The sequence below is a fragment of the Cynocephalus volans genome, chromosome 7 (genome assembly GCF_027409185.1).
Source record: "Cynocephalus volans isolate mCynVol1 chromosome 7, mCynVol1.pri, whole genome shotgun sequence".
NCBI classification, from domain to species: Eukaryota; Metazoa; Chordata; class Mammalia; order Dermoptera; family Cynocephalidae; genus Cynocephalus; species Cynocephalus volans.
Window position 1 is genome coordinate 38,211,170 of NC_084466.1, and position 27,817 is coordinate 38,238,986.

Consider the following 27,817-nt stretch of genomic DNA (forward strand, 5'->3'; position numbering starts at 1 on the left):
AACTATTTTAGTACGCCAGAATCATAGAATTGTAAGATTTGAAAGGACAAGAAAGATTATTTAGTTCTGTTATTTTATTTTACACATGAAGAAACTAGAATCCAGGAGTGCTAAATAACTTGTCCAAGGTTACACAGAATGACACTTTTACATTGTTGACACTCATTTATAAGATGCGTGAAGAATGTTAAGAATAGGCCATCTCAGTAACTAGTGAAGTAAATTTGAAGAATAAAGAAATATGGTACTGGATGAAATTATTTTTAATTTATGTTTTAGAGAAAGGTCACAGGTATAGCTGAAGACAAGGCAGGATGCAAAATGTAAAATTAATAGGATTCCCCCACACTGCCAATAATATGTGTCGCATTCTTTTACCTGCCCGTAATCCTGCTGACTGGGCCAATTGTCGAGCTAGGGCTGGGTCTGGAAATCACAGACCCCTCAAGCCTGTTCACAGACTGGGTCACAAACCCTTCACACACCAGGCTGAGTCCGCAGACCCCTCACACGCCAGGCTGGTTCACCAGACCCCTCACACGCAGGTCTATGAGCTAGGTAACCAGCAAACAGGTCCTTGGAAGCCGTAGGTTGGAAAGCATGGCTGTGTGCGTGGCAGCCGCCCAAGGCAGTCGCCAGCCAAGTCATGGCGCTGCACACATGCACTAACTCCACCCACACACACACAGTTTTCTTACAAAGAATGCGCTGCACCATCCCCAACCAGACCTAAGGCAAGGGGACCTGATTAAATTATTCTGTTTTCCCAACAATATGTTTAGTACATTAAGCTCCATAGTGACTTGTCTGGTTTATGAGCACATCAGCTTTTTGAAGTACCTTAGAAGTTGTCCTCAGTCTAGAGAGAAGACAGAAAAAAAAAAAAAATACATTGAATTGATTGAAAAATAGGGGAAGGAATCTCAGAAATCTGTTAATACATACTCTCTTATCTTAGCATCATTGTATTTTAAAGTTAGTATATGATAAACAGAACTGCAAATCAAAAAAGAAAACATCTCATTTATGACTCTAATTTTTTTAATGAAAATTAGAAACTATGATATATTTTGGAATATATTTTTATCAGTATGTAATTTTATGCTGGGAAGCCCTTTTGTTTTGGTTACACTCTTTCATAATAAGAATCAGTACTTCATTTTTCTTCCTTACCCACTCTTTGAATGAACTCACACTGGTGATGTTAAACATGTTTGAACACTTGACCACAACATACCCATTAATCCTGCATGGCTACAGCCCATCAGATAACCAGCTTCCCTGTTGTAATGTGGAAGCCATAATATACATCAGGTGAAGATTTGCACATGACCTATTACATAAGCACAGTAAATGCTTGGTGGACGTTATGATCTTTATTTAACATGATACATCACCTGATGTTATGTAAACTTGTGGAAATTATGAGAGATAATGTGGAAATTATGAGAGATAATGTGGAAAATTATAAAATGGTGAATTTTCCAGTGTATGAGGTTTTACTGACTTGGGGTCAGATAATCTTAAGGTACTATAGTTTATACTGGCAGCTGGAAGAATCAAATATTTATTATGTTGATAATTAACTCTCTGAGTTGGGAGGAATAGATTGTAATTTACAGAAACTCTGGGCTTTCTGGAGATATCATCTTTAATTAATGTCACTAGGCTGTGAAGCAGTTCTCAAACTCCACAGCCACTTTCCTTATTAATGAGTTACGTTATATGGTTTCTGATGTCTGGAAGATAGGTCCTTGAATGGAAGAACCAGGAGGCGTGTTACAGGAAACTAAGGAATTTCAATTAGTAGAGCTTAAGAGTAACAATCTAGAATGCGTGGAGGCTGGTAGATTTATTTTGATGCACGTGTGCTTGGACAGTGTGATGTTCAGGATAGCTTTGGTAAGGCGGTAGGGGTGCCGATAGAGTTTTAAGGCCACACATGGCACCACTGGTTGTTGTTAAGACATAATGAAACTTCAAGTCAGGTAGAAAAATAAAAATAAAACTCAAAAAACAAACAAATGAAAAACATGGGAATGAATGAGATCATCCAGGGAAGGAGTTGAAACAGAAAAGAGAAGTGGCTGGAAGATGAAGCTCAGGAACCCTCCAATATTTAGAGGTCAAGAGAGGAGAAGATACATAGACACGAAATGCTTTTGATTATCATTCAGCAAATATCTGTTGCGCACCCCATCTGCTAGCCACTGTTCTAGGTGCTTGGGATAACAGGTACTAAAAAGACAGCACCCACCTCTTGATATCTGTGTATTAGGATGACTTACTTAACTTGACTGAACCCCAGATTCCTCATCTGGTAAAATGGGGTTAATAATTGAGGTTAGCCCAAAGTGCAACAACCTAACTTCAGTCATTTCCCAAGTATCCACCTGCTCATACACGGTATTTTATTTTCATAACCCTAAGTCTTTTTATTACCCTGCAAGGTGTAGGTATTATTGTTTTATAGAAGAAGAAAGCAAAGCTTAGGGAAGCTGGTAAATTTTTCTAAGATACAGCTAAAAACGCATTGGCAAGTCTTACTCTGGTAGTGCTGAACTCACATCTTGCAGTCCATCCACTATTTCACGCTGTTCTAATACGTACAACGCTCAGCAAGCTGCCTAAGGGCATAGTTAGTGCTTCAGAACTTGTTTCTTTCATCCCTTTGTCCTCCTCTCCACTTAAATGCATCTCTTTGAGGTCCTGCAAAACAAACACTTACAATTAAAACTAATCAGAAAAGCAATCACCTAGGTCATCAAGTATGTAAACTGCCAACCCATAAACTTAGTAATATCCCTAAAATAATTTAATGAATGTTAATTGACTGAATAAACAAAAACTGTGCATTTTTAGTCTAATTTTCTTTACAAAGTACCTGGCCTTTAGAATTACACATTGGACAGCATTTAATGAAATTCCATTAACATTAAATTTGTTTTATGAGCTTTCTTTTACAAAATCCATTCAAGTTACTTATGAAAACACTTCTTTATTACCTAGTTTCACTACTCTTAAATTATTTCTTGTCTAGCAAATGAAAAGAGAGTGCCACTCTGTTTGTCTTTTAAACATAAATCTATTGTTTGCATATAGATTAATTTTAATCATTAGCTTCTCCTATCTTGCCCCTTTTCCTGTGGACTCTAGGTCTGTTAATGACATTACTATTATCCTGTCACCCAGGCTAACCTGATGGGGTCATCTTTCATTTCTCTCTTTCCCTTATCCCCGATTATCTAATCAATCACTGAAAACTGACAGTTCTACTTAGGAGATTCCTCAGAATTGGACCCCTCTGATTCAAGTTTAAAGACACTACCTTGGTTCAGGTAAAATCCACTTGCCTAGATGATGGCAGTAAATAGCTCTCTAATTGATAAAGGCCTTGATTTTAATCACTTCCTCTCCAGGGAATTCTACTTTCATAGGCCACAATTTTCCTCCTAAAACTCAGAAAATAAAACTAAATCATGACCCTTCCCGGGCCTATAGGTGAATGTTCTGTCAGAGAACATTCAAAGTCCACTGTACCTGGCTCTGGTCATCTCGTCCATTCTGTATCCTCTATTTCTCACCCACCTTTTAGGAACCCTGCATATTAGACAATTTGTTATTAGGAAGAGTGTATGATTTTCACCTCTGTAGTTATCAGTTCTTTCTTCTCTTCTGCTTTCTCTTTACCACTGACATGTCTGCTTATCAATATTGTTCAACACCCACTTGCTAGTTTCCTCCGTTACGTTTGCCCTGATCTTCCCAAGCAGAATTGGACACTCCCTCCTCTGACTCCCATAGCACTTCATTATGCCTCTCTTTAGCACATGTTATTTTAACATCTTGTATAGTTATGATTTGCATATGTAATAAGTTTGGAGAAATTTTTATCATCTTAACAGCTGGTGTCTGATTCCTCCAGAACAAAACTCTTGGTGTGGAAAACATCCCTTTATAAATGCTTGGAGGTAGACTAGGAGCTGAACCCCATCACACCTCCCAGCCAAGGCCTTGGATATAACCTTATGCCCAAGGCTTTTGATAGGAGAAAGCTGCTCCGCATGAGCCAAGGGAAGGAATTTTTGTTGGTTTTCTCTTGCGTAAGATTGGGATGGGGATGGTGCAAGAAACCAGAGAAAAGATGAAGGAGAGAGAGCACCAACCAGGTGAAGAAAGCATGAGGCTGTGTGGGACCAGGGAGCAGCACAGAGGTATCCAGAAGAATTTTACAAATAGAGGGCACATGAGGCACAGAGACAGGAAGCTCCAGGAGTCCCTCAGCATCTGTAGTAGAAAAGGCTACTAAATCTTTGATGAGTTTATGGGGTGATTCTTGGTGTGCTAATGGACAAAGGTGCTGATTTCAGCATCCGGATTGATGCTAGAGGCCAAGGTAGCCCTGAGAACAGAATCTCCCAGAAATTTACATACCTCCTTGGTGGAGGGCTTCAGATGTCCATATGTCATAGAACTGGCAAAGATTTGAGTCATTTTTTATGTATTTGAGGTAAATAGCTATCCAAATCCTACACTTCACTGGATTATAAACTCCCTAAGGATGCCTTTGCATGCCCACTTGCTTTCCTATGGTGAACTCACAGGAAATAATTGTTTTATTTTATTGAGTCAGTAGTGTTAAGATGAAAAATACCTATACGACTGACTACTACTAATCTTACTAGTGTTATCTTACTGATTTTCTCAGCAGAAAAAAAGCCAAGTAAAAAATTACCAACAGGGCATATAATATTTAATTATCAATAGATGTCATGCAGGAGATTTAATATTGCCATCTTGACATTTTAAAGATTTCCTATTTTTCCTTAGTGGTGATATGATATAGAAAGAGAAGTATAGACTAGAGCTCTTAAGGCTATTATTTCCCAGGCACTGAACTATTCCGAGATACTCTTTTCTCACCTGTTTTTCAACTATAAGACTGCCAATAACAAATCTACCCTGTCTAGCTTTATGTAATTTTTGTGATAATCTTCTAAATTCATGTATGGTGCTATATAAGCCATTGTTATGCCACCCGCAGTATTTTGTGGTGTACACTCAGTGTACTATAAACAGTACAGTACACACTGACAAATGAACAGTAATATCAGGCAATACTCTGATCCTATGAACAGTAATGGAGTGATATTTACATGATACTTTAAAACTTGCAAAATTTGTATCTGATCCTTCTTCTTAGGTGAATAGAGAGGGACTACGTCTGTGCCCTTGGTGGACAGCATGGTCTCGAGACTTTAGTGATATGAGAAGTTCAAGGTGAGAGTTGGGCCAATAGCATAGAAATGTCAGACACAGCCACTCCATGGAATCAGGCTAAGAGAAAACTGAAATCGGAAAGAAAAGGTAAATATCTGCAAATGGGAAAAGCTGACTTAGTAAGGAATGTTTCTTGGGGTAAACATGGTATTACCATAGAGCTCTAGGTCAAACAGGAACCTAGAACACTTTCCAAGTTACTCTATGAGGCCAACATTACCCTGATACCAAAACCAGACAGAGACCTCACTAGAAAACTATACACCAGTATCCCTTATGAATATAGACTCAAAAGCCCTCAACAAAATACAAGCAAATGAAATTTGGCAACATATAAGAAAGTGGAATTTAACCCAGGCGTGAGGCTGGTTTGACATATGAAAATCAATCAATATAATACACCGTATTAATAGAATAAAAGACAAAGCCATGTGATTATTTTAATAGATACAGAAAAGGCATTGACAAAATCCAACATCTTTTCATAACGAAAACACTCAGCATAGTAGGAATAGAAGGGAATGTCCTCAACTTGATAAAGAGCATCTGAAAAACTCACATCTAACATTAGTAATGGTGAGAGATCAGGAACAAGACAAGGATGTCCACACTCACCACTTCCACTCAGCATTCTAGCTAGGGCAGTTAAGAAGAAAAAAAATCTAAATAAGAAAGGAAAAAAATAAAACTATCTCTATTTACAGATGATGGGATCTTGTATATAGAAAATCCTAAAGATTTTTATTATTTAGCTATGTAAAGATTGTACACAGAAAATCCCCCAAAACTATTCGAACTGACAAATGAGTTCAGCAAGTTTGCAGGGCACAAGATCAATGTACAAAAATCAGTTGCATTCTGTACACTAACAGTGGACAATCTGAAAATGAAATTAAGAAAACAATTCCATTTACAATTGCATGAAAAAGAAAAAACTAGGAATAAATTTAATGAAAGAAGTGTAAGACGTGAATACTGAAAACTAAAAAACATCATTAAAATTTTTTTACTTAAATGAAAAGACATCCTGTGTCTGGATTGAAAGACTTAATGTTGGTAAGATGGCAGCATTTTACAAATTGGTCTACAGATTTAATGCAATACATATCCAAATGCCAGCTGCATTTTCTTTTGCAGAAATTGATAAGATGATTCTAAATTTCATATGGAAACAATCTTGGGGAAAAAAAAAGAAGTTTGGCGGACTAATGCTTTCCATTTTTAAAACTTACCTCAAAGCTATGAAATTAAAACAGTGTAGTACTGGGATAATTATACACATATAAATCAGTGGAATAAAGCACAAGTCCAGGAGTAAACCCTTACACTTATGGCCATTTGATGTTGACAAGGGCACCGAGACAATTCAGAGAGGGAAGAATAATCTTTTCAACAAATGGTGCTAGGAAAACTAGATATCCACATACAAAAGAATAAAATTGGACTTCTTCCTTTCTTACACCATATATAAAAATTAACTCAAAATGGATCACAGATCTAAATGTAAGAGCTAAATCTATAAAATTCTTAAAAGAAAACATAAGAGTAAATCTCTGAGACTTAGGTTAGTCAAAGCCATCTTAGATAACAACACCAAACACATATACCACAAAATAAATTTTAAATTGAACTTAATCAAAATTTAAAACTTTTGTGTTTTAAGGACATGATCAAGGAAGTGAAAAGATAACCCATAGAACATATTTGCAAATCATATGTCTGATAAGGGACTTATGTCTAGAATATATAAATAAATCTATAACTCAACAATAAAAGTACAATTAAAAATGGGCAAAGTATATGAATAGACATTTCTTTAAAGAAGATATACAATGGCCTCTGAGCACATGAAAAGATTCTCAACATCATTAGTCATTATGGAATTGCTAATCAAAACCACAGTGAGATACCACTTCATACCTTCTAGGATGGCTAAAATTAAGAAGACAAATGATGTGTTAGGATGTGGAGAAACTGGAACTTTTCTCATAATGCTGGTGAGATTATAAAATGGTACAGCCACTTTGGAAAACAATCAGGCAATTCTTCAAAATATTAAGCATAGAATTACCATATGATCTAGTAATTCTACTGCTAAGTATATAACCAAGAGATTTAAAAACATTAGTCCACACAGGAACTTGTACACAAATGTTCATAGCAGCATTATTCATAATAGCTGAAAAGCAGAATCAACCCTAATTTCCAGCAACTAATGAGTGGATGGATAAACAAAATGTGATATATTCACAAAATGGGATATTTTTTGACTATAAAATGGAATGAAGTATTGATGCATGCTATGACGTGGATCAGCCCGGAAAACTTTATCCTCCGTGACAGAAGCCAGACACAAAAAGCCATGTAATATGTGATTCTATTTATATTAAATGTTCAGAATAGACAAATCCATCGAGACAAAAAGTAGGTTAGTACTTATCAAGGACTAGGGGGAAGGCAGAATGGCTGCTTATGAGTATGTGGTTTTCTTTTAGGGTTATAAAAATGTTTGGGGACTAGATGGAGGGGATGGTTGTGCAACATTGTGAATGTACTGAATGTTACTGAATTGTATACTTTGTAAGAGTGACTTTTATGGCATGTGAATTATATCTTAATAAAGTTGTTATTAACCAAAGAATGAAGAATGAGCACAATGTTAAGAAGTGTTGGGGTTATATTCGACATTGGGTCAGCTTTACAGTACCGTAAGCTAATCTTCATGAAAGCCGTTCAATAGTCTCTGTTAAATATACATTTGAAATATGGGAATCAAAATCAAATTGAATAAATACCTAAGATACCCTAGCTAAAAAGTTATAAGCTGTAATTCATATCTATATTTTCAGATTACAAGTCCTATTTTTTTCTACCACAAAAATCAGGATTCTTGTTTTCTTTTTTTCCTTAAAGATGATGTGAATTTATTGATCACAAAACTTTAATTTAGAAGTCTGCAATTGACCCAGATTCAAATTTCATATGGTTTTCTTCATTTTAAAGAGCAGCACATTCTGTTTTTTGGTTTTGTTCCCTTGTTCATCATTAATAGTTCACCTAGTTCAGAAAGGATCTCATGACACACATACATGGTTACTTCAAAAAGTTTGTGGAAAAATAGAATTGAAAGATAATATGACTCTTTCCACGATCTTTTTGAAGTAACCTTGTACATTTAAAAAATTACTCTATAAAATTAAAACCATACAGTTTTGCGTTTTTGAACCTTACAGTTAGAGTGGAAAATAAGCATACCAACTCCTAGGCTATTGTATTTGAGTTTCCTAGCAGTCAAAGCAATGAAGTAAATAGGGTGTAATTTGTAGTTCTAAATATCTGATAAGAAAGAAAGAATATGAGTGTGGCCAAGCAGATTTTCCTTCATACTAAGTAAAAATTGTCAAATAGACTTTCACAACCCCACTGGAAAGTGGAAAAGTCTTAGCTCTAGAGGTCAGGAAGCCTGGTGTCTGGTTCCAACTCTGACACTATTTAGCTGTGTGGCCTTGGAACAGTAATTAGTCTAATCTTTCTGAGCCTCCATTTCCTCATCTTCTAAATGTCTTCCAAATATGAATTTAGGTCATATTAATATAGCTACCTACTTTTCCAACATTAATTTGTCAGAGTATTTGTATTAGTCTGTTTTTGTGTTGCTATAACAGAATACCTGAGAATTGGTAATTTATAAAGGAAAAGAGGTTTATTTGGCTCACAATTCTGGGACAGCTGCATCTGGAATGGGCCTCAAGCTGCTTCTACTCATGGTGGAAAATGAAAGGGCAGCCACTGGCTACAAGGAGATCACATGGTGAGAGGAAGCAAGAGAAGGAGGAAGGGGAGGTGCCAGGGTCCGTTAAACAACCAACCCTTTAGGGAACTGATAGAGTAAGCACTCACTGCCCCACCCACTCCCAGGAGGGCATTAATCTATTCATGAGGGATCCGCCTCTCATGACCGCCACACTTCCCAACACTGCCACATTGGGAATCAGATTTCAACATGAGCTTTGGGGTGGGTAACATATCCAAACTCTATCATTCCACCTCCCCCCCACCAAACATGTCACTCTAATGTACAAAATACAATCATTCCATGCCAGTAGTCCCAAAAGTCTTAGCTTGTTCCAGCACCAACTTAGAAGTCCAAAGTCTCATCTGAGACTAAATGCAAAATTCCTTCCAGCTATGAACCTGTAAAACTGAAACACAAATTTTCTGCTTCCAAAATACAATGTTGGAACACACATTGGGTACACATTCTCATTCTCAAAGAGAGGAGAGAAGGGAGAAACAGGCCCCGAACAAGGTCGAAACCCAGCAGGGCAGACATTAAATCTTAAAGCTCCAAAATAATCTCCTTTGACTCCAAGTACGGCATCCTGGGCACAGTGAGCGATTTGGACCCCCAAAGCATCAAGCAGCCCTGCCCCCATGGCTCTGCGGGCACAGCCCACTGGGCTGCACTGGTGCCTGTAGCTTTTTCAGGCAGTCATTGCATGTTGCCTGTGGCCCAACAGTTCTGGCCCTATGGTCCTGGTGGCAGGTCTACTAGACATTGTAGGTGCTCCAACCCCACATTTCTGTTCTACATTGCTCTAATAGATGCCCTCTGTGGTGGCTACAACCCCTGCAACAGGTCTCTGCTGGGCCGCAGGCTTTTCCATACATCCTCTGAAATTTGAGTGGAGGGGGCCATGTCTCCACCACTCTTGCATTCTGCCGGCCTGCAGATTTAACACCATGTGGGCACAGTGAATGTTTCTGGATAGTGCTCTCCAGAGCTGCTGCACGAACCACACTTGGTGCTGCTTGAGGGCAAGGCTGCTCCAGCTGGAGTGGTGGTAATGCAGGGAGTGGCATTGGAAGGTGGTCCAGGGCAGTGTAGCTGGTCTTTCCCTGGGAGCAATTTGGCCCTTCTAGGCCTCTGGGCCTGTGATGGGAAGGGTGGCCCCTGGAGACTTCTGAAATGTCTTCAGGGCCTTTCTTTCATTGTCTTGGCTATTAGTGCCTGGCTGCCTCATAGCCTTGCAGTGTCTTTAGCAACCAGTCTGTGTGCCGCATCCTTTAATTTTTCTTCTGAAAATACTTTCTCCTTCTCTACCACATGACTAAGCTGCAAATTTTCTAAATTTTTACACTCCGCTTCCCTTTTAATTATAAATCCTGGCTTTACATCATGCCTTTGCCACTATAACTGAGTGTAGGCTGTTACAATTAGCCATGCAGCTGTAACAACTCCTAAGTCCCACCTTCAACAAAATCCTAGGGCATGGACAATGCAGCCAAGTGGTGATCTTTTATTCAGTTCCGAATAAGTTCTTCATTTCTATCTCAGATCTCATCAGAATGGCCTTTACTGTCCACATTTCTATCAGCATTCTGTTCACAACTATTTACCCAATTTCTAAGATATTCCAAACTTTCCCTCATCTTTTTGTCTTCTTCTGAGTCTTCCAAACTCCTCCAGCCTTTACCCCTTACCCGGTTCCAGAGCTGCATCCACATTTTCAGGTATCTGTATTGCAACACCCTACTCCTCGGCACTAATTTTCTGTATTAGTCCATTTTTGTTTTGCTATAACAGAATACCTGATACTGGGTAATTTATGAAAAAGAAAAGATTTATTTGGCTCACAGTTCTGGGAGAGCCACATCTGATGCAAATCTCAAGCTGCTTCTATTCATGGTGGAAAGCGGCAGGCAGGCAGTGGATGTTAAATCACATGGCAAGAGGAAGCAAGAGAGAAGGGGCTAGGTGCCAGGGTCCTTCAAACAACCAGCTCTCCTGGGCACTAACAGAGCAAGAACTTACACATGAACACAAACACACACACCTGCCCTTCTCCCACCCCGCCCCTGCCCGGGAGAGCATTAATCCATTCATGATGGATCCACCCCTTACAACATGAGCTTGGGAGTGGGGGACAACTATCCACACTGTATCAGTATTCAAAGATTAAATGAAGTTTTTAGGAAGGGAAATAAAAAGCAAGTAAAATATTTTCTCTCTCAGATGGGAAGATTTTTGTTTTTCTCCAAAATTTAAATATGTGGACCTTTCACAGTGGGAAAAATGCCTATTTGTGGCAGCAGACAGTTGTTTTGGCCAAAAAATCTCAGTGGAAAACTATCAATGAGTTCTACTTGGTCTTGTGATTTATATATCCCTATATGAGCAATAAAAACTTTCACTAATTTATGTAAGCTTAAGTACCAGATAGTTAACTGATATAATTTCGGTGCTCTTTAATAAAACAAATCTCTAGTGTAACATAGATCTGGTTAATGACCAGCATAAAATAGATGGAGGCCTGTTTTGATGGTCATGTCAAAAGTTTATTTTATGGTTGTATTACAATATCTCATTAGAACTGTACATTTGGAACATCTTATATGTGTTTCAATATTTAAAACATGGAGTCTCATTATATACTGCCTTTGCCTGGAGTACGTTCATAGGACTACCTTATTAGTGAACCTGCCTTATCATAAGATCCTTCTGATAGGGAAAAATGAACCACCTCCTACCCAGTTCTGCTTTAGAGCAGTGTTGTGTTGAGGCTCCAGGGTATGTAAATTCCCCATAGTGTAGACTGCTCCCAACCTTTCTTCCTTCCCTTTTCCCTTCATCTTTTCAAGCATCTGTCGATGAAGCCAGCTTCTAAAAGAGGCATGTAGAAGACCATATCTTCACTCTTGAGGAGCTTCGAGTTTATCTTTAGTCAAAGAAGGAGAACTTATTTTTCCAATTTAGAATGATTCTAGAAGGTCTCAAGATCAGGCATGTTCAAGAGCCCCACGGATAAGATTTCAAGTGCTGCTCTCATAAGGCAATCAGGGGTGGTAGGGCCCATGCCAGAGTGAGGACAGGTCCTGCCTTGAAGGCGTTCAGATTAAAATAATCAAGCCTCTTCTGACCTAGAAAGTTTTTAAGGTTCAAATGATCCACCAAGCTACAACTGCACTTGCATGAAACATAGTTTAAATCCCAATGTTTTTTGTGAAATTCTGTGGAAAACTTCCTCAATATTTAAGGAAGTTATGCATCTTCCATTCAGTGGGTATGTCCCTTATAATTTAAAAATCCACATGTTTTGGAGCCCTTGTTTTATCCTACATTGTGAGTTAATTTTATGGGGAAAAGTCCTGTAATGCAAAAGGCATTCTCTCCAGAATAACTATTTTGAATAAATGCTGTATATCTGAAAGAGATCTTTTTCGTTAGTGAACAATCCTCTTTCCCCTTGCAGTCTAATTTCATCATAAAAGTTTGATGATGAAACCAATCACAAATAATGCCATTAATAATTTGCTTTTTTTATTTTGATAATGTTTAAACCTTTTGCTTAAAACAGCTTATGATCTTACTTGCTAAAATATGATGAATCAAATGAAAAGAGTAGAAAATAAGGCTGTAATACTTGTGAGTTTTTTAATGGTCTAGAAAATGATGTGGAAAAATACTTAGTGGCAGCTGTTAAATTTAAATAAAATCATGATGTACTGTGAATCCATTCCCAGGCCTTCCACCCTAAAAAGGCTCATTTGTAAGCCCATTATCTTTTAATTAGTTTAGTAGGAGTTTTTATTTATTAAAATAAAACAAAATTATAAATACATTTTGGACATATTCTGTTCATATAAAAAAATGCCAAACTCTAGTTTGATTATATGCTAAGACTGATCTTTTTGACATATTTTAACAAACATATTGCTTTTGGTTTATACATTTTGTGAAAAATTTTTATTGAATCCAAATTTGAACATGAAATAGTATGTCTTAGTCACAGCTTCTGGAAAGAGTGGAGAGTGGCCTCTAGTAATCTTACAATGTCAGTCTGTTCAAAAGTAGTTTTCCATAGGAAACTACAGACAGGAATGAAGAATTGTATGCCAGTGAGTCTGCTCTGCCTTGAACGTGGCTGCTGGGGATTTGATTTGATAGTGGGTGTATCTAAAGAGCACTTTTTCCCCAGTTCGTATCATAGAAGAAACATTGGCATAGTTTAATAGGAGCCAGAGTCTATCGTAGTACGGAGGATAAAACTGAAGCTTCCTGCGTCTGAGAGCCATCTGCTGGCTAAGAGCAAGCCTACAAAATAACGATGTCTGTATTGTTCATGTGAATAGAATCTCTTTTACTGAGATGTATGTAGATCCTGGTTAACTCAAAGTCGCGTCGACTGTTGTTTGGCTCATGGCCTTTATAATTCATTCCCAAGGTGGTGTTTGAGTGACTAACGAGGAAGTTGTTCTACTTATGTGTATTCTGTGGCAGAAGCCAATTTGTAATTCCTGTAGGTAATGTTTAATGTCTTATTTAAAATAATTTAAAAATAAACCTTGAAAGCAGAACAAAATGTGCTTTTTAAAACTGAATGCCCCCACTTCCCTAAGGTACCTCTATCATGCAGCCAACTCAAAATTCTTTCTGGTACAATTGTAAATAAACTGGACTGTCAGGGAAGGAACTAATTCTGTGGCATTGATGGTCAAGGAAGACATTATTGCATACCACTGCTAAACTCAGACTTTAAAAAAACATTTCCCTGGGAATGAATATATACTTTACAACAACTTTAAGAAAATATTTTCTTAGGTAGATTAATAGTAAGTAAGTATACTGAGTGCCTCTGTGACAGTATTTATTAAACAGTTTACCTTAAAATTCTCTCAAGAGAAAAGTAAAGGCCTTATTATAGCAGGCTACCTTTAAGAATGCTTTTATGTACTGTTTTATTTTATATAATTGGGTTCCAGGGTTACAGAGGAAATTTAAATGATACAGATTATTGTGTTACTTTTTCATATTTTATCATATGGTGGTTTGTAATAGTCAGTATACCATAATGGTTAAGATTGAGTTCTGGAGTCAACCACTTGAGTCCAGATCCTGGTAGAACTACCTGCTTTGTCTGGGCTTTGGATTTAACCTCTCTGTGCCTCAGTTTCCCCATATGAAAAATAGAGATACTGATAGTATCAACCCGGGAGGGTTGCTTTGAAGCCAGAAGAGTTTAGAACAGTGCCTGACACATAGTCAGCATTCTGTAAATGTCAGCTGTCATTATTAGCCATGTTCCTTGAAGTTCTCTTGAGATTGTGTGTTTGAATTTCCTAAAACACTTTGAATTGCAGTGTTTTCTGCTCTTGTTGTTAAATTTGGGATGTGTATGTCCTCTATCCAGCCTCGAAAGAATGTCCTGGCCTTTTTTTTTTCTTTTAAACTCCTGTAGAAACTCCAATTTCAGTGAAGGGCATCTCATCACACTAAAGTCACACATGACAAATGGTCTTCTATTACCTGCTGATTACAGTTAACCCTAATTTCTCTTATGGCAGCTGTGTGGTGCCTTCTATTTAAATAGAGCTGTACCTGGATGTGACTTTTTGAGCCTCTAAGGGTTTAATTCTAATTTAACTTACCATTCCAAGTGGGACTGCTGTGCAACTGAAGTCATGATTCACTCATTCGTTCTCTCTAGATCTAATTATTACAACGAGGTGCCTATGAAGCCCCCTCAGGCGTTCATTCACTACTCTAAATGGTCAAATCTTCTGTGGAAAGGAGTGGGCCTTTAGTTATTGTTCTTTTGAACTGTGCAGATGTATTTAGTACAGAATTTGGTAACACAGTAACAACTGTTTTACCTTAATCATTTTCATCATACCAAGCTTACTCCTAAGGGTTACTGAAAGATTTCTATCCTGACATATATAGTAGTTACTTGCCTATTTCCATTCTTCAGAACAGGTAAATTTTTGAAGCACAGAGTCACGTTGCATGCGTTTGAAGATTCCTCAAGTGCCTTTTAAACAAGGGCACATTGCTCAGAAACCACAGGAAGGGCCGAGTAGAAACAACCAAAGTGTAATGGCAGCTGTTCTGTTACTAAACGCCGATGCTTGTGGGGAGCCCCAGAGTGAGATGAGACAGGATAATATTGCCGGGAGTAAGGATCATTTCTTCACCTTTTCCTAGGATCAAAGGGAAGATTTTTATTATTTCATTCACCAGCATCCTACACAGACATCACAGTGGCCTCCCACTGAGAATTTAAATTGTAAGTAATGCTTTAGAATGTCCTGCTCTTGAACTTAGAGAAAAGAACTGAGGCATTTATATACATGTGTTTTTAATGGTTACCCAGACTCCCTAAGATCTGGTAGTATTTAAAATATGAAACTTGGGGAAATGGGTATAGGAGTAGGAAACTGAGTGCCCATTATCTGAAGACTTGGAATCAGATCCTAATAAGGATTAATTAATCAGTTGAGAATTAATTAATTATATGAAATTAAAAATTAGGAATACTTTGCTCAATACATTCATTCATTCTATCTAGTAAACATTTCTTGAATGCCCAAAATATTCTAGGCTCAAGAGATACAACATTACTTAGTACAAATTACCTTGACTGTCACCTTTCCTGCCATGGACTTGGCTCGGTCAAACCCCCAATCCTCAGTTGTTGTCCCCTACAGTGCCTGCCCACTGTGAGATCATGCCACGGGCCCCAAGGTGACAGCTGTCTTTGGAATTGGATTGTCCTCTCATCTTCCCGTGTTCTTTAAGTTCTTCCGCACTTTTGGTCCCGTTTTACCTGAGCCTCGCTTACCTTGCTAACTTTCCACAAAGTGATCAAATAAGTGGTCCTGAAAGGTACAGTTTTGACATCTTCTGAGATGTCTCTGCCATTTAAAAATGAGAACCAAGGAGAAAATTTACCCTTTGAATGTCATTTCAAAACCATCTTTACTGGGTTGCACATCATACCTCTGAAATCTTTTTTTTTTTTTTTACTATTTTCATTGTACACATACCATTAGATGATTGTTCTTTATAATGTCCTAAAACATTTCACTTTAGAATGACGAAAACCAGAGGATGAGGGCCATAATCTCATAGCATTAAGGCCATCCATCTAACACATCTTCCTTTTGATGTAAATTCAAAACTCTTAGATTACAATTTTATGCCCTTCCGTAGCCTTTGCTTGTGTTTCGGTGCCTGTCATATATTTAAGTAGTTGATAAGTTGTGTAGGGGCATTGATTTCAGATTTATTTTTTACTTTTCTTGTTAAACACGAGCACATAGCAAGATAATTAGCCAAAATCAACTATAGGCAAAAACTGTATGTGTGTGTTTATGTGTAGTTATGTTTAGACTTCTACATATTAATGCGTACAAAGTATTGTAGAAAACAAAGTATTCTTATTATAGACTTTAAATTCTAATTTGAGGGAAATAAACACTATATCATTTTCTCAATTTTAAAATGTCAAACATCGTATAACACAATGAATGACCTTTTTTGAGGTCCCCAATGCCAAGATCCATATTTATTTTCATGACTACATATTCAAGAAATAAATTACTGCTGCCCTATTATTGCACACACAGTCTTACTTGTTCACAGGAATCACACACGGTGCCAGAACATACCTTGTCAGGAGTGACTAAAGCTGTTCTTTCATGGGGCAGGCCAGTCACACTATTTTGACTCTTTTCACAGTAAGACTCCAATCCCTGCAATTGAGTCAATTATGTGGAAAACCGCAAATCCCCATTGATTGATAAGAGGGCTGGAAAAAAGTAGTTTAGCCATACATAGCATGTGTTCTTTCATTCCACTAATACAGATCTTACATAAAATTGTTTGAGACACAGGTAAATATCATTTATATTTCATCTTACCTAATCATATAAAGCTCTTGGTTGCCTAATCTGTTATTTGTAGGACAGAAAATATACACTGAAAACTTAAAAGGCATATGTGCAGAAGGAGACATTCCAAAAAGTTTACTGGAGAAATGTAATAGTGCAATATTGGAAATAGTCTATATGTTCATCACCTAGGAACTGAATTTTAAGAACTCTGTGATGAATAGTCTTTGTATTATTACCATATTTCATCTAAGTCACCAGTTGGGAAACTATAGCCCATGGAACAAAAACAGGCCACTATGTTTGTAAATAAAGTTTTATTGGAATGTAGTCAAGCTCATTTGTCTATTTTTTTTTTGTCTATAGCTGCTTTCACAATGCGATTTTGTTACACATAAGATTGTATGGCTCTCAAAATTGAAATAAAATACTATATTTACTATTTAGCCCTTTATAGAAAAAGTTCGCTCAACTCTGATCTAAGCTGAAATGTCATCTATTTTAAAATGCACCTTACTTTACATGCCACTAATAAATAAAAAAATTATGCCATTGAAACTATGCCTAGCCATCCATTGTGAGAAGCGTCCTGATTTTAGAGATGCTCAGATATAAAAAAATAAGTCTTAGAATTGATACATTGCTGTATATGGCACTTCAAAATAATGAACTACAGCATTTGTATCAACACGGATAAATTTCAAACACTTAATGCTGAGTGAAAAAAAAGGCAGTGATAGAACAATTTGCAGAATGATGTGAACAGTGTGATGATGTTTATGATGCTTGAAAAGCACAAAACAATATTATGATTTTTTCTAAATGTAGCTATGTATAGGTATACATATTTAAAAAGAATTGGAAGGATCTAAAGAAAACTCTTCCCAATCGATGATAAAGGTTTTCTCTAGGAGGAGGAGAAAGGACCAGGATGATGGTGAAAGACCAGGAGGGAATTGATCTTTACCTGTAATGTTCAATTTTTTAAAATGGTGATTTGTTAAAAGCTAATTTTTAAAAGCATCAAAACATGGAAAAGCTGAAAGAAAATATGTCAGAATATTAACAGTGGTAAGTTTTTTATAGTAGAAAATGGGTGATTGCTTTTTTAAATCATATTTCACTGTAATTTTAAAGAACTTCATGGATAACTAAAAAAGATGAGTCATATTCTTTATTTCTATCTCAATCAAAAGAGATTAAGGTTTTAAAAAGCGCACGTTAATCAATTACCTGACATTTCAAACTAATCCTGTTTTTCTACTGGGGCATTAAGATTAAACAACATGCAAGTCAGGGCCAAATTTCATGGTTAAAACTTTTTTTTCATAACGGTGGTACAGCTAATCTTTAAATACAATGTACTTTATTCCTCACCATGAGGAACCACCAACTAGAAAAGTTAAATGTCAGGTGCATTTTACTGAACCAGAATAGCTTGTCATGAGTCATGTTATTGATGTACTGATGTCATTTCTTTCAGCCTGACCTCACTTCTTTTGAAATGTACATTGTGATTTTACACGATTTTCTATGTTGTCGCATGCAATGCGGACCCTCCTGTTACTTATTAAATGCATCCATTTTGTCATTTGTCTACAGCAGCCCTTCCTCAAAATATTCTCTGTAAGGATATTTGGAAGTTCAAAACTGTGAGGTGTTAATATGCCACCACCAGTTTGTTTCTTCTGATAATGGGGATTTGCTCATCTACCACTGCTTTTATTTAGCTTTAGTAGTAGCAGTAGTAGTTGTTGTTGTTGTGTTAAGCATGTCTTTCTCTGCTTGGGAGTGTTTCACCAGAAGTAAGTTATGCTGTCTGCCTTTTGGGGTTAAGAAACGAGATGTGTTCAAGGGGTAGCAGGAAATGTGGTCTTGGGCCTAAGAAGCTGTAGAGTCTGAGACTGTGCCACTAGTCTCATGCCACTTGCACCAAGAGGACTGCTGTGCTTCTCACCATTTAACTTTATCTTTTCTTTTTCCAGTTCCATTTCACCATTTAGTATTGAGAGCACAAGACGCCAGAGACGGTCTGAATCCCCAGACTCCAGAAAACGGCGTATCCACAGATGTGACTTTGAGGGATGCAACAAAGTGTACACAAAAAGTTCTCACCTGAAGGCTCATCGGAGGACACATACAGGTACAGCCCTGCACGGCTTCTCACCTGAAGGCAGTGGGAGTCCGGAAGGGCCAGCTGCTCTGCTCCGCACCCCAGTCTGCTGCACCGGCGTCTGTTCTCGCCTCTTGGACAGACGCCTCCCGTTGAGTTCCTTCCTTCTGGGTAGAATGCATTTTCTCTCTTAGTTGAAAAGGTTTAAGCCTAAGTGAACTTTAGAAACCAATGAAGTTTTTCTTCTGTTTCTTAAGGGCTTTTAAGGTGGTGTGAAACTAGTGATCTAATTGTTTTTCTCATAATCAGCACCGTCATTTAATCATTATGTACTTTACCAGTTAACAAATGACCACATGGCACATCAGACGACAAGCTGAGCAAAATTATTCTCTTCTCCTAAAGTTAGCATGTTCCCTACCCCCACCCTTAGATCATGTTTTACTCCCCTCAGCCCTCTTTCCCCAAATAGCAAAGAAATAAACAAACCAAAAAATAAAATAAAATTTATATGTACATAGTAACGTGGTAAGTTTTTAAAAACACTTCCACATAATTGCATTTGATTCTCATTGATATTTTTTTGTATAGGTGGAGGATTTTAGTATTCAGTTTACAGAGAAGGAAATTGAGACCATAAGTGATTCACTGACTTTGCCACCATCCATCTACCCATCCACCCACCCACCCATTTATCTGTCCATTAACCTATCCACCTACCCATCCATCCATCCACCCTCCCACACATCCACCCATTTATCTACCCATCATCCCATCCATCCATCCACCCACCCACCCATTTAACCACCCCACCCCACCTATCCATCTAGGAAATGAGCTGGTTGGTGACTCTTCATTTAACCCGTTACCCACCCTTTCCTCTGCCTTATGTGTCCCTCAGCTGGCATCCCCTGGCTTTCTGGATCCTCCTGGGTGCCACCAGTGGGAGGCACTAGCTAGAGACTGAAGATGGGAGGAGGGGAGGGTCTCACCACCTTTTCTAGGAAAAGTGACTGTTGGCTGCAATGTGTGAAGTTCAAAGAAGCAGATAGAACAGGGAAACTCATTCACTCACACTCCTGGCAAAACATACCACAGAACAAGCAAGCCCAGTCCAGTTTCTGTCTTCGACAGGAGTCAAACTTCAGCAAGTGTAACAGATTCCCATGTGGCTATGTAGGTAGTATATCCATCTCAAACATATTAAAATAATCATGCAGTGTAAACTTACCCAGCTTAGGTAGCAAAATCATTTAAATCTACATTTTTTTGCCGTTTATTTAGCCCATGTTATTATATCAGTCATTTCCAAAGCTGCTTTGCAAATTTATGACTCTGAACCTTGAGGCTCGGCATTATTTTTTTGCAATTAAGTTATAGCATAGGAGGCTTATGTGAAGTCAGAAAAGCATTATAGAATATGGAGTTTACTTTCGCTCATCTAACAAGTTATTCTTTTAATATTTCTAAGGTGGTTAAATCTACAATTTTTCAAATTGTCTCTTCTGTGTTTCCTCTCTGCTCCCAATCCCTTTCCCTTTTCTACTTAATTCCAGATTCTTCCCTCTCCATTTATTCTGATCTTTCTCAGGGGAAGTTTTCATCTGTTTCTTAGGCACTATTTTAAAATCCATTACTTCATTATTAAGGCAAAGAATGCGTGTAAAGACATGGAAGTCAAATAAGCATGTTCTATCCTATCAGTAGATAGTGAACATAAATCATAGCAGGGAGTGTGATTAGGACATACTACTGTACTGACTTTTTATGGGAGCAGTTCTGTTAAAAAAAATGACCTTTCTTCAGTGAATTATCACATATTTTGAGTTATACCTATTCTCCTTGAGCTTTCTGGAATACATATTAGCCTCATTTCCACACAGACACCTCTTATCCAAGTGATGAACAGTGAAAGAGAGGAAAATGTTTAATCATTTACTATTAAAGGATTTTACTCCATGGCATTATAGGATTGGATCTTACAGGTTTTAACATATACTATGAGAGTAGAGGAGACATCTTTTGTGCATTATAATGCAAAACAATAAACCTTGAAGGCTGAAGCAGAGCTAATTAACTTGGCTTATTATTAAGATAAAATCATAGACTCCAAGAAATAGAATGGACTTTACATGTCACAGAGTCTAGTATGTTTCCTAACTAGGGGAATCCCTTGTGTGTCATCTCTCACAGAGAGCATGTCACTGCTATGCAGCTTTCTGTACATGTGCATGTATTTTGTTTGATCCTCACAGCAACCTTGTGCTTGCAGCTATTATTATCTCTTTTGCACAAGTGTGGCTTCTGGTTAAGTATTGTTCCCACAGCGGTAGTTTTCCCATCTTTCCTTAAACACTGGAGTGACAGTTCTTCTGCAAGATAATTTGGGTGAAAATTGAGGGCAGAGTCTCCTAGTCTCTTACAGTGTTGTTGCATTGTCTCTTATGGTGCTGTTTGGGTCTCAGAACCTTCTGGCTGAATGGGATGGCTCTAATGATAACGCTAATTTTCTCTTACTGGCCCCAGTGTTCTCAACACTTATGAACCACTGGCATCTTCATTTCTCCAAATCACAAACCCCCAGTTCTCTCAGCTGTGTCTTTCCAGATACACTTCAACTTATCACTGTGTCTTTGAAAGTTTCCATACCACAATTGAATGAAAAGATCCTGTTGATGGACTTCTCTTAATATATGAGAAAATGATGTTCATCTAAATCAAGAACTGTTGACAACTAGATCTTGTCTGTCACTTGTACCTATAATTGATTCCTTTTAAACTTAAACATGCAACGTTGTATTTGTAGTTGAAGCTGTCCCTCCAATGATGGCTTCCCTTGGGAGTTGTGTGTTTCCTGTCACTGAAAGTGCTCCGGCATGGGCTGCAGTTACACAACAGACTCATTATTCTGAGCTTTGCATGTCCCTTTTCAAGTCTGGGAAATAATTACTTTTTATATTTTTTTTGATTTAGGCCCTTTGTTCTAATAAATTGAAATGATTTGAAACCTCTTCCTGCTCACCTCGCTTTTAGTATTTTAGCATTCTCCTTCAGCTTCTCCATCTTTGCCAGGTTCTTGATGAATGTATTGAGTAGAGCAGGTTCAAGGAAAAAGCCCTGAGATATGATCCTAGAGATTGCCATTCAGGTGGGTATTAATTCTTTAACCTATAGCTATGAGTCCACCTAATTGTTCTACCTCCAGCCCACATTTTTCTATCTCCCAGCTACATCAAGATATCGTTGTGAATTTCCTGCCACAAACCAAAATATGTCAAATCCATTCATCTGCTTAGCAGAGAGATAGTTACTCTGTGCAGGCATAGTCTCCTGAACTATCAGTGAAATAACATTATTTTTAAAAAGAAAGGAAGAATGAAATTTGGTTGATTTGCTGTATTTGGTTCAAAGTAAGCCCATGCTGCCTTCTGATTTATAATTATATACAGTCATGTGCTACATAACGACATTGTGTTCAACAAGAGATCACATATATGATGCTGATTGGAGCAATAGGCTCGCTCTTATAGCCTAGGTGTGTAGTAGGCTATACTATGCAGGTTTGTGTAAGTACACTCTATGAGGTTCATACAATGACAAAATCGTCCAATGCATTTCTCAGGTGTAACTGTAGTTAAGCCATGCATGACTGTACAATATTTCATAACTTAATGTTCAAAATGAAATCAACACTAGTTCTATAAGGATTCACGTTGGATTGCATGCTTTTAATAAATATCTTCTAAGCCTTACCTTTGCTTCAGGCATATTGAGTAAGTTACTTGTGTGTGACCAATAATAATTAATGTGGAGTTTGGGATTATAACAGATGACTTATGAGAGCCATGCACGCTATGGGAGGGGAGCAAGTAGCAATGAGAAACTTTCTTTGGGAAAGTCACGTTAATTTTGCCTTTAACACTTGATCTTTGTGTGCCTCATTAGGACCTGATCAATCGTCAGTAATTTATAGTAATTTAAACATATTTGTAGAAATATGAAAGAGAATGTTTTCTGGATATTGGCAAAGAATTTAGAGTGAAAAAAAAGAAATGCTGAAGCATGCCTTTTTAAACTTAAAAATAATTAAGTATATTTTTGTGAATGTACAGTTTAGATAATAATGTGAAGATGTGACCAAGTATTTAAATGCCTTTACTAACACCTGCCTGTGCTAAATCGTTTAAGGCATTTTAAAGAGGAGGAAGAAGTATATCTCAGCAATCATATACATCTTATCATCAGCTTCATTGTTCATATTCACTGGTCTAAATTGTGTCTCCTCTACATGAAGAAGAAAACAGTGTATTTAAATGAATATGCAGTATATTTAAATCAATATAGTCATTTAAATATGTGCTCTACATAAGTCCTATGTACTATGGATTTCCCTTATTTTAAGAACTATATTGCTTATTAAATGATTTAAATTTGAATTTTAGAAAGAAATAATCATATGGATTTGGTATTACTGTTTAGAATTTTCACTATTTTCTAAAAAATAAATTCTGTCGTAATTTTTAAAATTCACTACAAGTAATGGGCATCAGTGATTCAACAGCCACTAGATGGCGGACTGGAACCAGATGTTGGGTCTAGACTTGAAGAGGTCTGAAAAAAGAAACTAGAACTCTGGTAGTATGTATGACCTGACATTAAAATGGAGCGTGATCATCAGTGTTCTGCAGAATAGTACAGTTTAAGGCAAAATACAGGTCAATTTAAAACAAGATTTAAAAAAAAAAAAATTGCAACATAAAAAAAAAAAATTTGTTTCAGAAGAATCTGGAAATATTTATATTCCAGATTGTATCTTGCTCTCTAGTAAGTCTGTGAGGCTCAATAGCCAATCTTTTTATAATACATATTTTAATTCATATGAAAACTGTTCACCTCTAAATCTTAAAAATTAGGAAACTTAAGGCAGCCACAATTCTTATGCATCTGGCTTTATCAAAAATAACTCATCTGAACTTTACACATAAAGGATATTTGTTCATATAGATGCTTAAAAATATTAACCAATTATGATTTAACAGTTTCTGAAGTATGTCCTTCCCTACTTTTGCAAATGAAGGAAACTCTGCATTATTTAATAACTCTTCCCTTGATGAATGAAGCCTTTGTAATTAATATCAAGTGCTATAATTAACATATTTATTATATATTAATTACATTTGATTATATATTTGAAATATATATATATACACACATATACACATCGATCTTAAATGTCTGCAGATTTCATACTTTTTTACTTATCACTTCTTGCTGCTATTCTTGTATTTTTTCTAATTTGTTATCTTTTACTGGGTGATATTCTGAAGTAGTTTGGGAAAATTCCTATGAAGAAAATCATGGGCTTAGTGACAGCTATGCATCCTGGTGGTCTTTTGTTCACACGTGCTTGCAATTGCTAGATCTTAGCTTCAGATAAGTAGGATGCTACTGTTCATGACTTCATATCTGTTTATTAATTAAGTCATTCCACATAAAGCTCCATTTCAGACCTCCTGTCTAAATTCACTCTTCAATAAAACATAGGGCTTAGTGCTGCCAAGATGATAAATCATTTAAGAACAAACAGACATTTTTCAGAAAAAAATTCTCTCCCAGTAAGTTGTTTATAAGTCAAGCCCAAACAGCTTATGAATATGAACTATATTGGTAACTTTTGAGAAGTACTGAAGTATAATAGAAATATCACTAATGAAGTCAGGAGACCAAAGTTTAAATCTGCCTTTGACTCCTAACAGGTTGGTGAATTTAGACAAGGACTTAACTTTAATGTAGGAATCTCAGTTTTTCTTTTTTGACTTTGATCGTAAACATAGCATATCATTGCATGATTTCCACAGGGGACATCAGTTTATATCCCAAGTAAATACAGTGACTAACACATCATAGGGACTCAATAATTATTTGTTGAATTGAAATCATGTATATATAGATATAGACTCAGATATATGTTGTTATTGTGAGCAGCACGTTCAAAACAAAAAAGACTGGATAACTTAGTATACTCTCATCACAATGAGCTGTAATTATATAATCTCTTTACTTCAGACTCTACTAAATTTAAAATTTATATAATTCAGAAAATTTGGGGTAAGGCTAACTGTTGTTTAATAAACCTTTTGTCATCATTATAATAAAATGATAGTATAAACAATTTTTTAAGGAATATGTTTTAAATACTTAATAAAGCATAGCAGCCTTCCGTTTGAAAGGGCCCACTCATAGACAAATTTAACTAGGTATTTATTGAGTATTTTCTATGGCTATGGTACTATAGAATATTTTTTTAATAAACAAGGCAGAGAGGTATAGCCCTCATCTTCAGTGAACTTGTCTATACATATACCAGGTATGACTCACATGATTAGGTATAACAAAGGCCAAGCATGGGAAGGTACAAGCAAAATGACAAAGGGAGCGCAGTGTTAGCCATCTACTAGAGCCATTGCATTTGGGGACACCTTCCTATGCTAGGCGTGCAAGGCCCTTCTCGTCTGACTCCTGTTTACCTGCAAACCCTCACTTGCTGATGTTATCCCCAATTTCTCCCTATTCCTCAGCCATACCAATGAGTAAATTTCCAAACGTGCTTAGCCACATGGATGTCATTTATACATTCTTCCCCCTGCCTGAAATGGCCTGCCTGCTTGCCCCCTTTCTTCCTGCTCCTTCAGCTGGTAAACTCCTGTTTATTTTCCACTCTGCCTCATTGTCACCTTGTCTGTTAAGTTCTCTGACCACCCTCCCTCTCCAGGCAGGTGTAAGTTCCATGCTCTGTGACCCCAGAGCCCTCGGCACTTTGCCCCGTTGCAGCAGTCTGATGGCAGAAAGGAAGAGTGTGTGGGAAACTAAAGCAGTAGAAACAACAGGACGTGGCTCTGATTGGACACAAGGGAGTGTGTGATGTGTGTGCAAGTGCATGTGTATCTTACCTTCATATTAGTGGGGTGCTATGTTCACGGCTTCACATCTATATTCATTCAGCACAGAGGAAGACATGGAGGACGGCTAGCATGTGTCATCAGGAGGAAGGAATGCTGTTAACAGACGTGGAGATCATGGGCGGGAGGGAGCTGTCATTTCCTGAGCACTGCAGTGTCCCAGGCATTGTACTCAGCTCTGCAGGTGCTGTACACATTTTCATCACATATGTAAATCCCTGGAAAGGAGCAGGGATAGAGCACTTGTCCACAGTCAGGTATTAGAAAAACAGCAGAGCTGAGATTGAAAACTCTGCTTTCTCCAGAGTCTCTGCCATTGTCATTACACCTGGTCTCAGACAAGTTGGCTAATACCTGCCAGTGTCATCTCTGCACTAGAGCTGCATTCCCATGCATGCCTACCTTGGTGGTACCTACCTGGTAACAATGGCCATTGAGGTAGGTTGAAGTAATGAGATAACAAGAGACGACCTTAAAGGCCTATTTTTAAGGCCTTTCATTAACATAAACTGATCTTTCTCCCCAGTCTACCAAAATTTTACTTCTTAGAAAGTCCGTGAGAAGGCATGGACTACAAGCATTCACCATTAAATAAAATTAAATAAGCAGCTCTTGAGTGTCTGATCAGTGCATAGCTCTTTGAATATTGAGGGGTGCAGTGTAAAGATGAAGGCAGCAAGGATTCCTCGGTCTGGTGGGGAAGACACCACATCCGCAGATACCCACCATGAAGGCTTGTTAGGACAGTGCCAAGTGAGCGCTACAGAGTTGCTACCAAGGCACTGAAGGAGTAATGAATAGGTCCTGGCTGGAGGCATGTGGTGAACGTCCCCTCCCTATGCCAACAAGCACGTTTTAGTGCTGCCTCTCTCAAGGAAATCAAAAAGTCTAGATTGGTAACAAAATGCTATGAAAGTGTTGCACTTATTTTTATCAGTGGCAAGCAAGTTATTTTAACCTGTTAGAGTTACTATTTAGAAACACATTGTACCTAAGATTTGCAGTGATTTGAATGTAGGTACCCATGTTGTACATAGTTGATGGAGTTTTGTTTTAAAAGTATTACCTTATTTAATTTATTTTTTTAAAGTTGATTTTTTATGTATATTTAGAAAAAACTTCTAAAACAGCCCACTAATATTACATCAGTTAAATAAATTACTAAGTGAGTTTCGTTTTTTAATTCTGTTTAAGTTAACACATAAATCATCAGTGACAATGGAAAGTTAAAAGTGCCACGGGATCTTCATGGGGTCTTTACGACCCCATTCTTCTTTGCTTTTGGCTTTATTTTATCCCTATACCCACCAAAGCTGTATTATAAGGAGGATATGGGGTAGTAATATCTCTAGCCTTTGTACTTTTCTCATGTTCTGTCTACGAATAACTAGATTTTGATTGTTGGTTATCTTATTCTGAATGCCAAAATCAACTGCTAGTAATGTAAATTTGTGGTTTTAATGGAATTATTAAAGATAATAAAGAACTGCATTTTAGTAGAATATATATTGACCATTAAAAATATGTAAAAATAATGTTTATTCATAATGCTCAAGGTAATTCCATTAAAAATCTTCATAAGTGAGAATAAAAAGAATTATAAAGTAAATATATTATTTTAAAAAATAAGAAATCAATGCTATTTGAGCAACAAAATACAAGGCTCAATCACAGATCATGTACTAATTTTAGAGGATAAAAATAAGATACTCCCAAATTCAAGGGTTCAGATCCCAGAACTGGCCAGCTGCCAAAAAAAAAAAAGATTAATAAATAAAATAACATTTGTTTG

General features: G+C 37.2%; 1 protein-coding gene across 5 annotated transcripts in view; it reads left to right on the top strand.

The window, feature by feature from the left end:
- Positions 1-27,817, top strand: part of KLF12 (KLF transcription factor 12) — a 412,532-nt gene that overhangs the window by 374,567 nt on the left and 10,148 nt on the right. For all 5 annotated transcript variants that reach the window (XM_063102267.1, XM_063102269.1, XM_063102271.1 and 2 more), the window contains one exon: positions 18,939-19,096. In XM_063102267.1, coding sequence (XP_062958337.1) covers positions 18,939-19,096 — 158 coding nt within the window. The remainder of the gene's footprint in view (positions 1-18,938; positions 19,097-27,817) is intronic.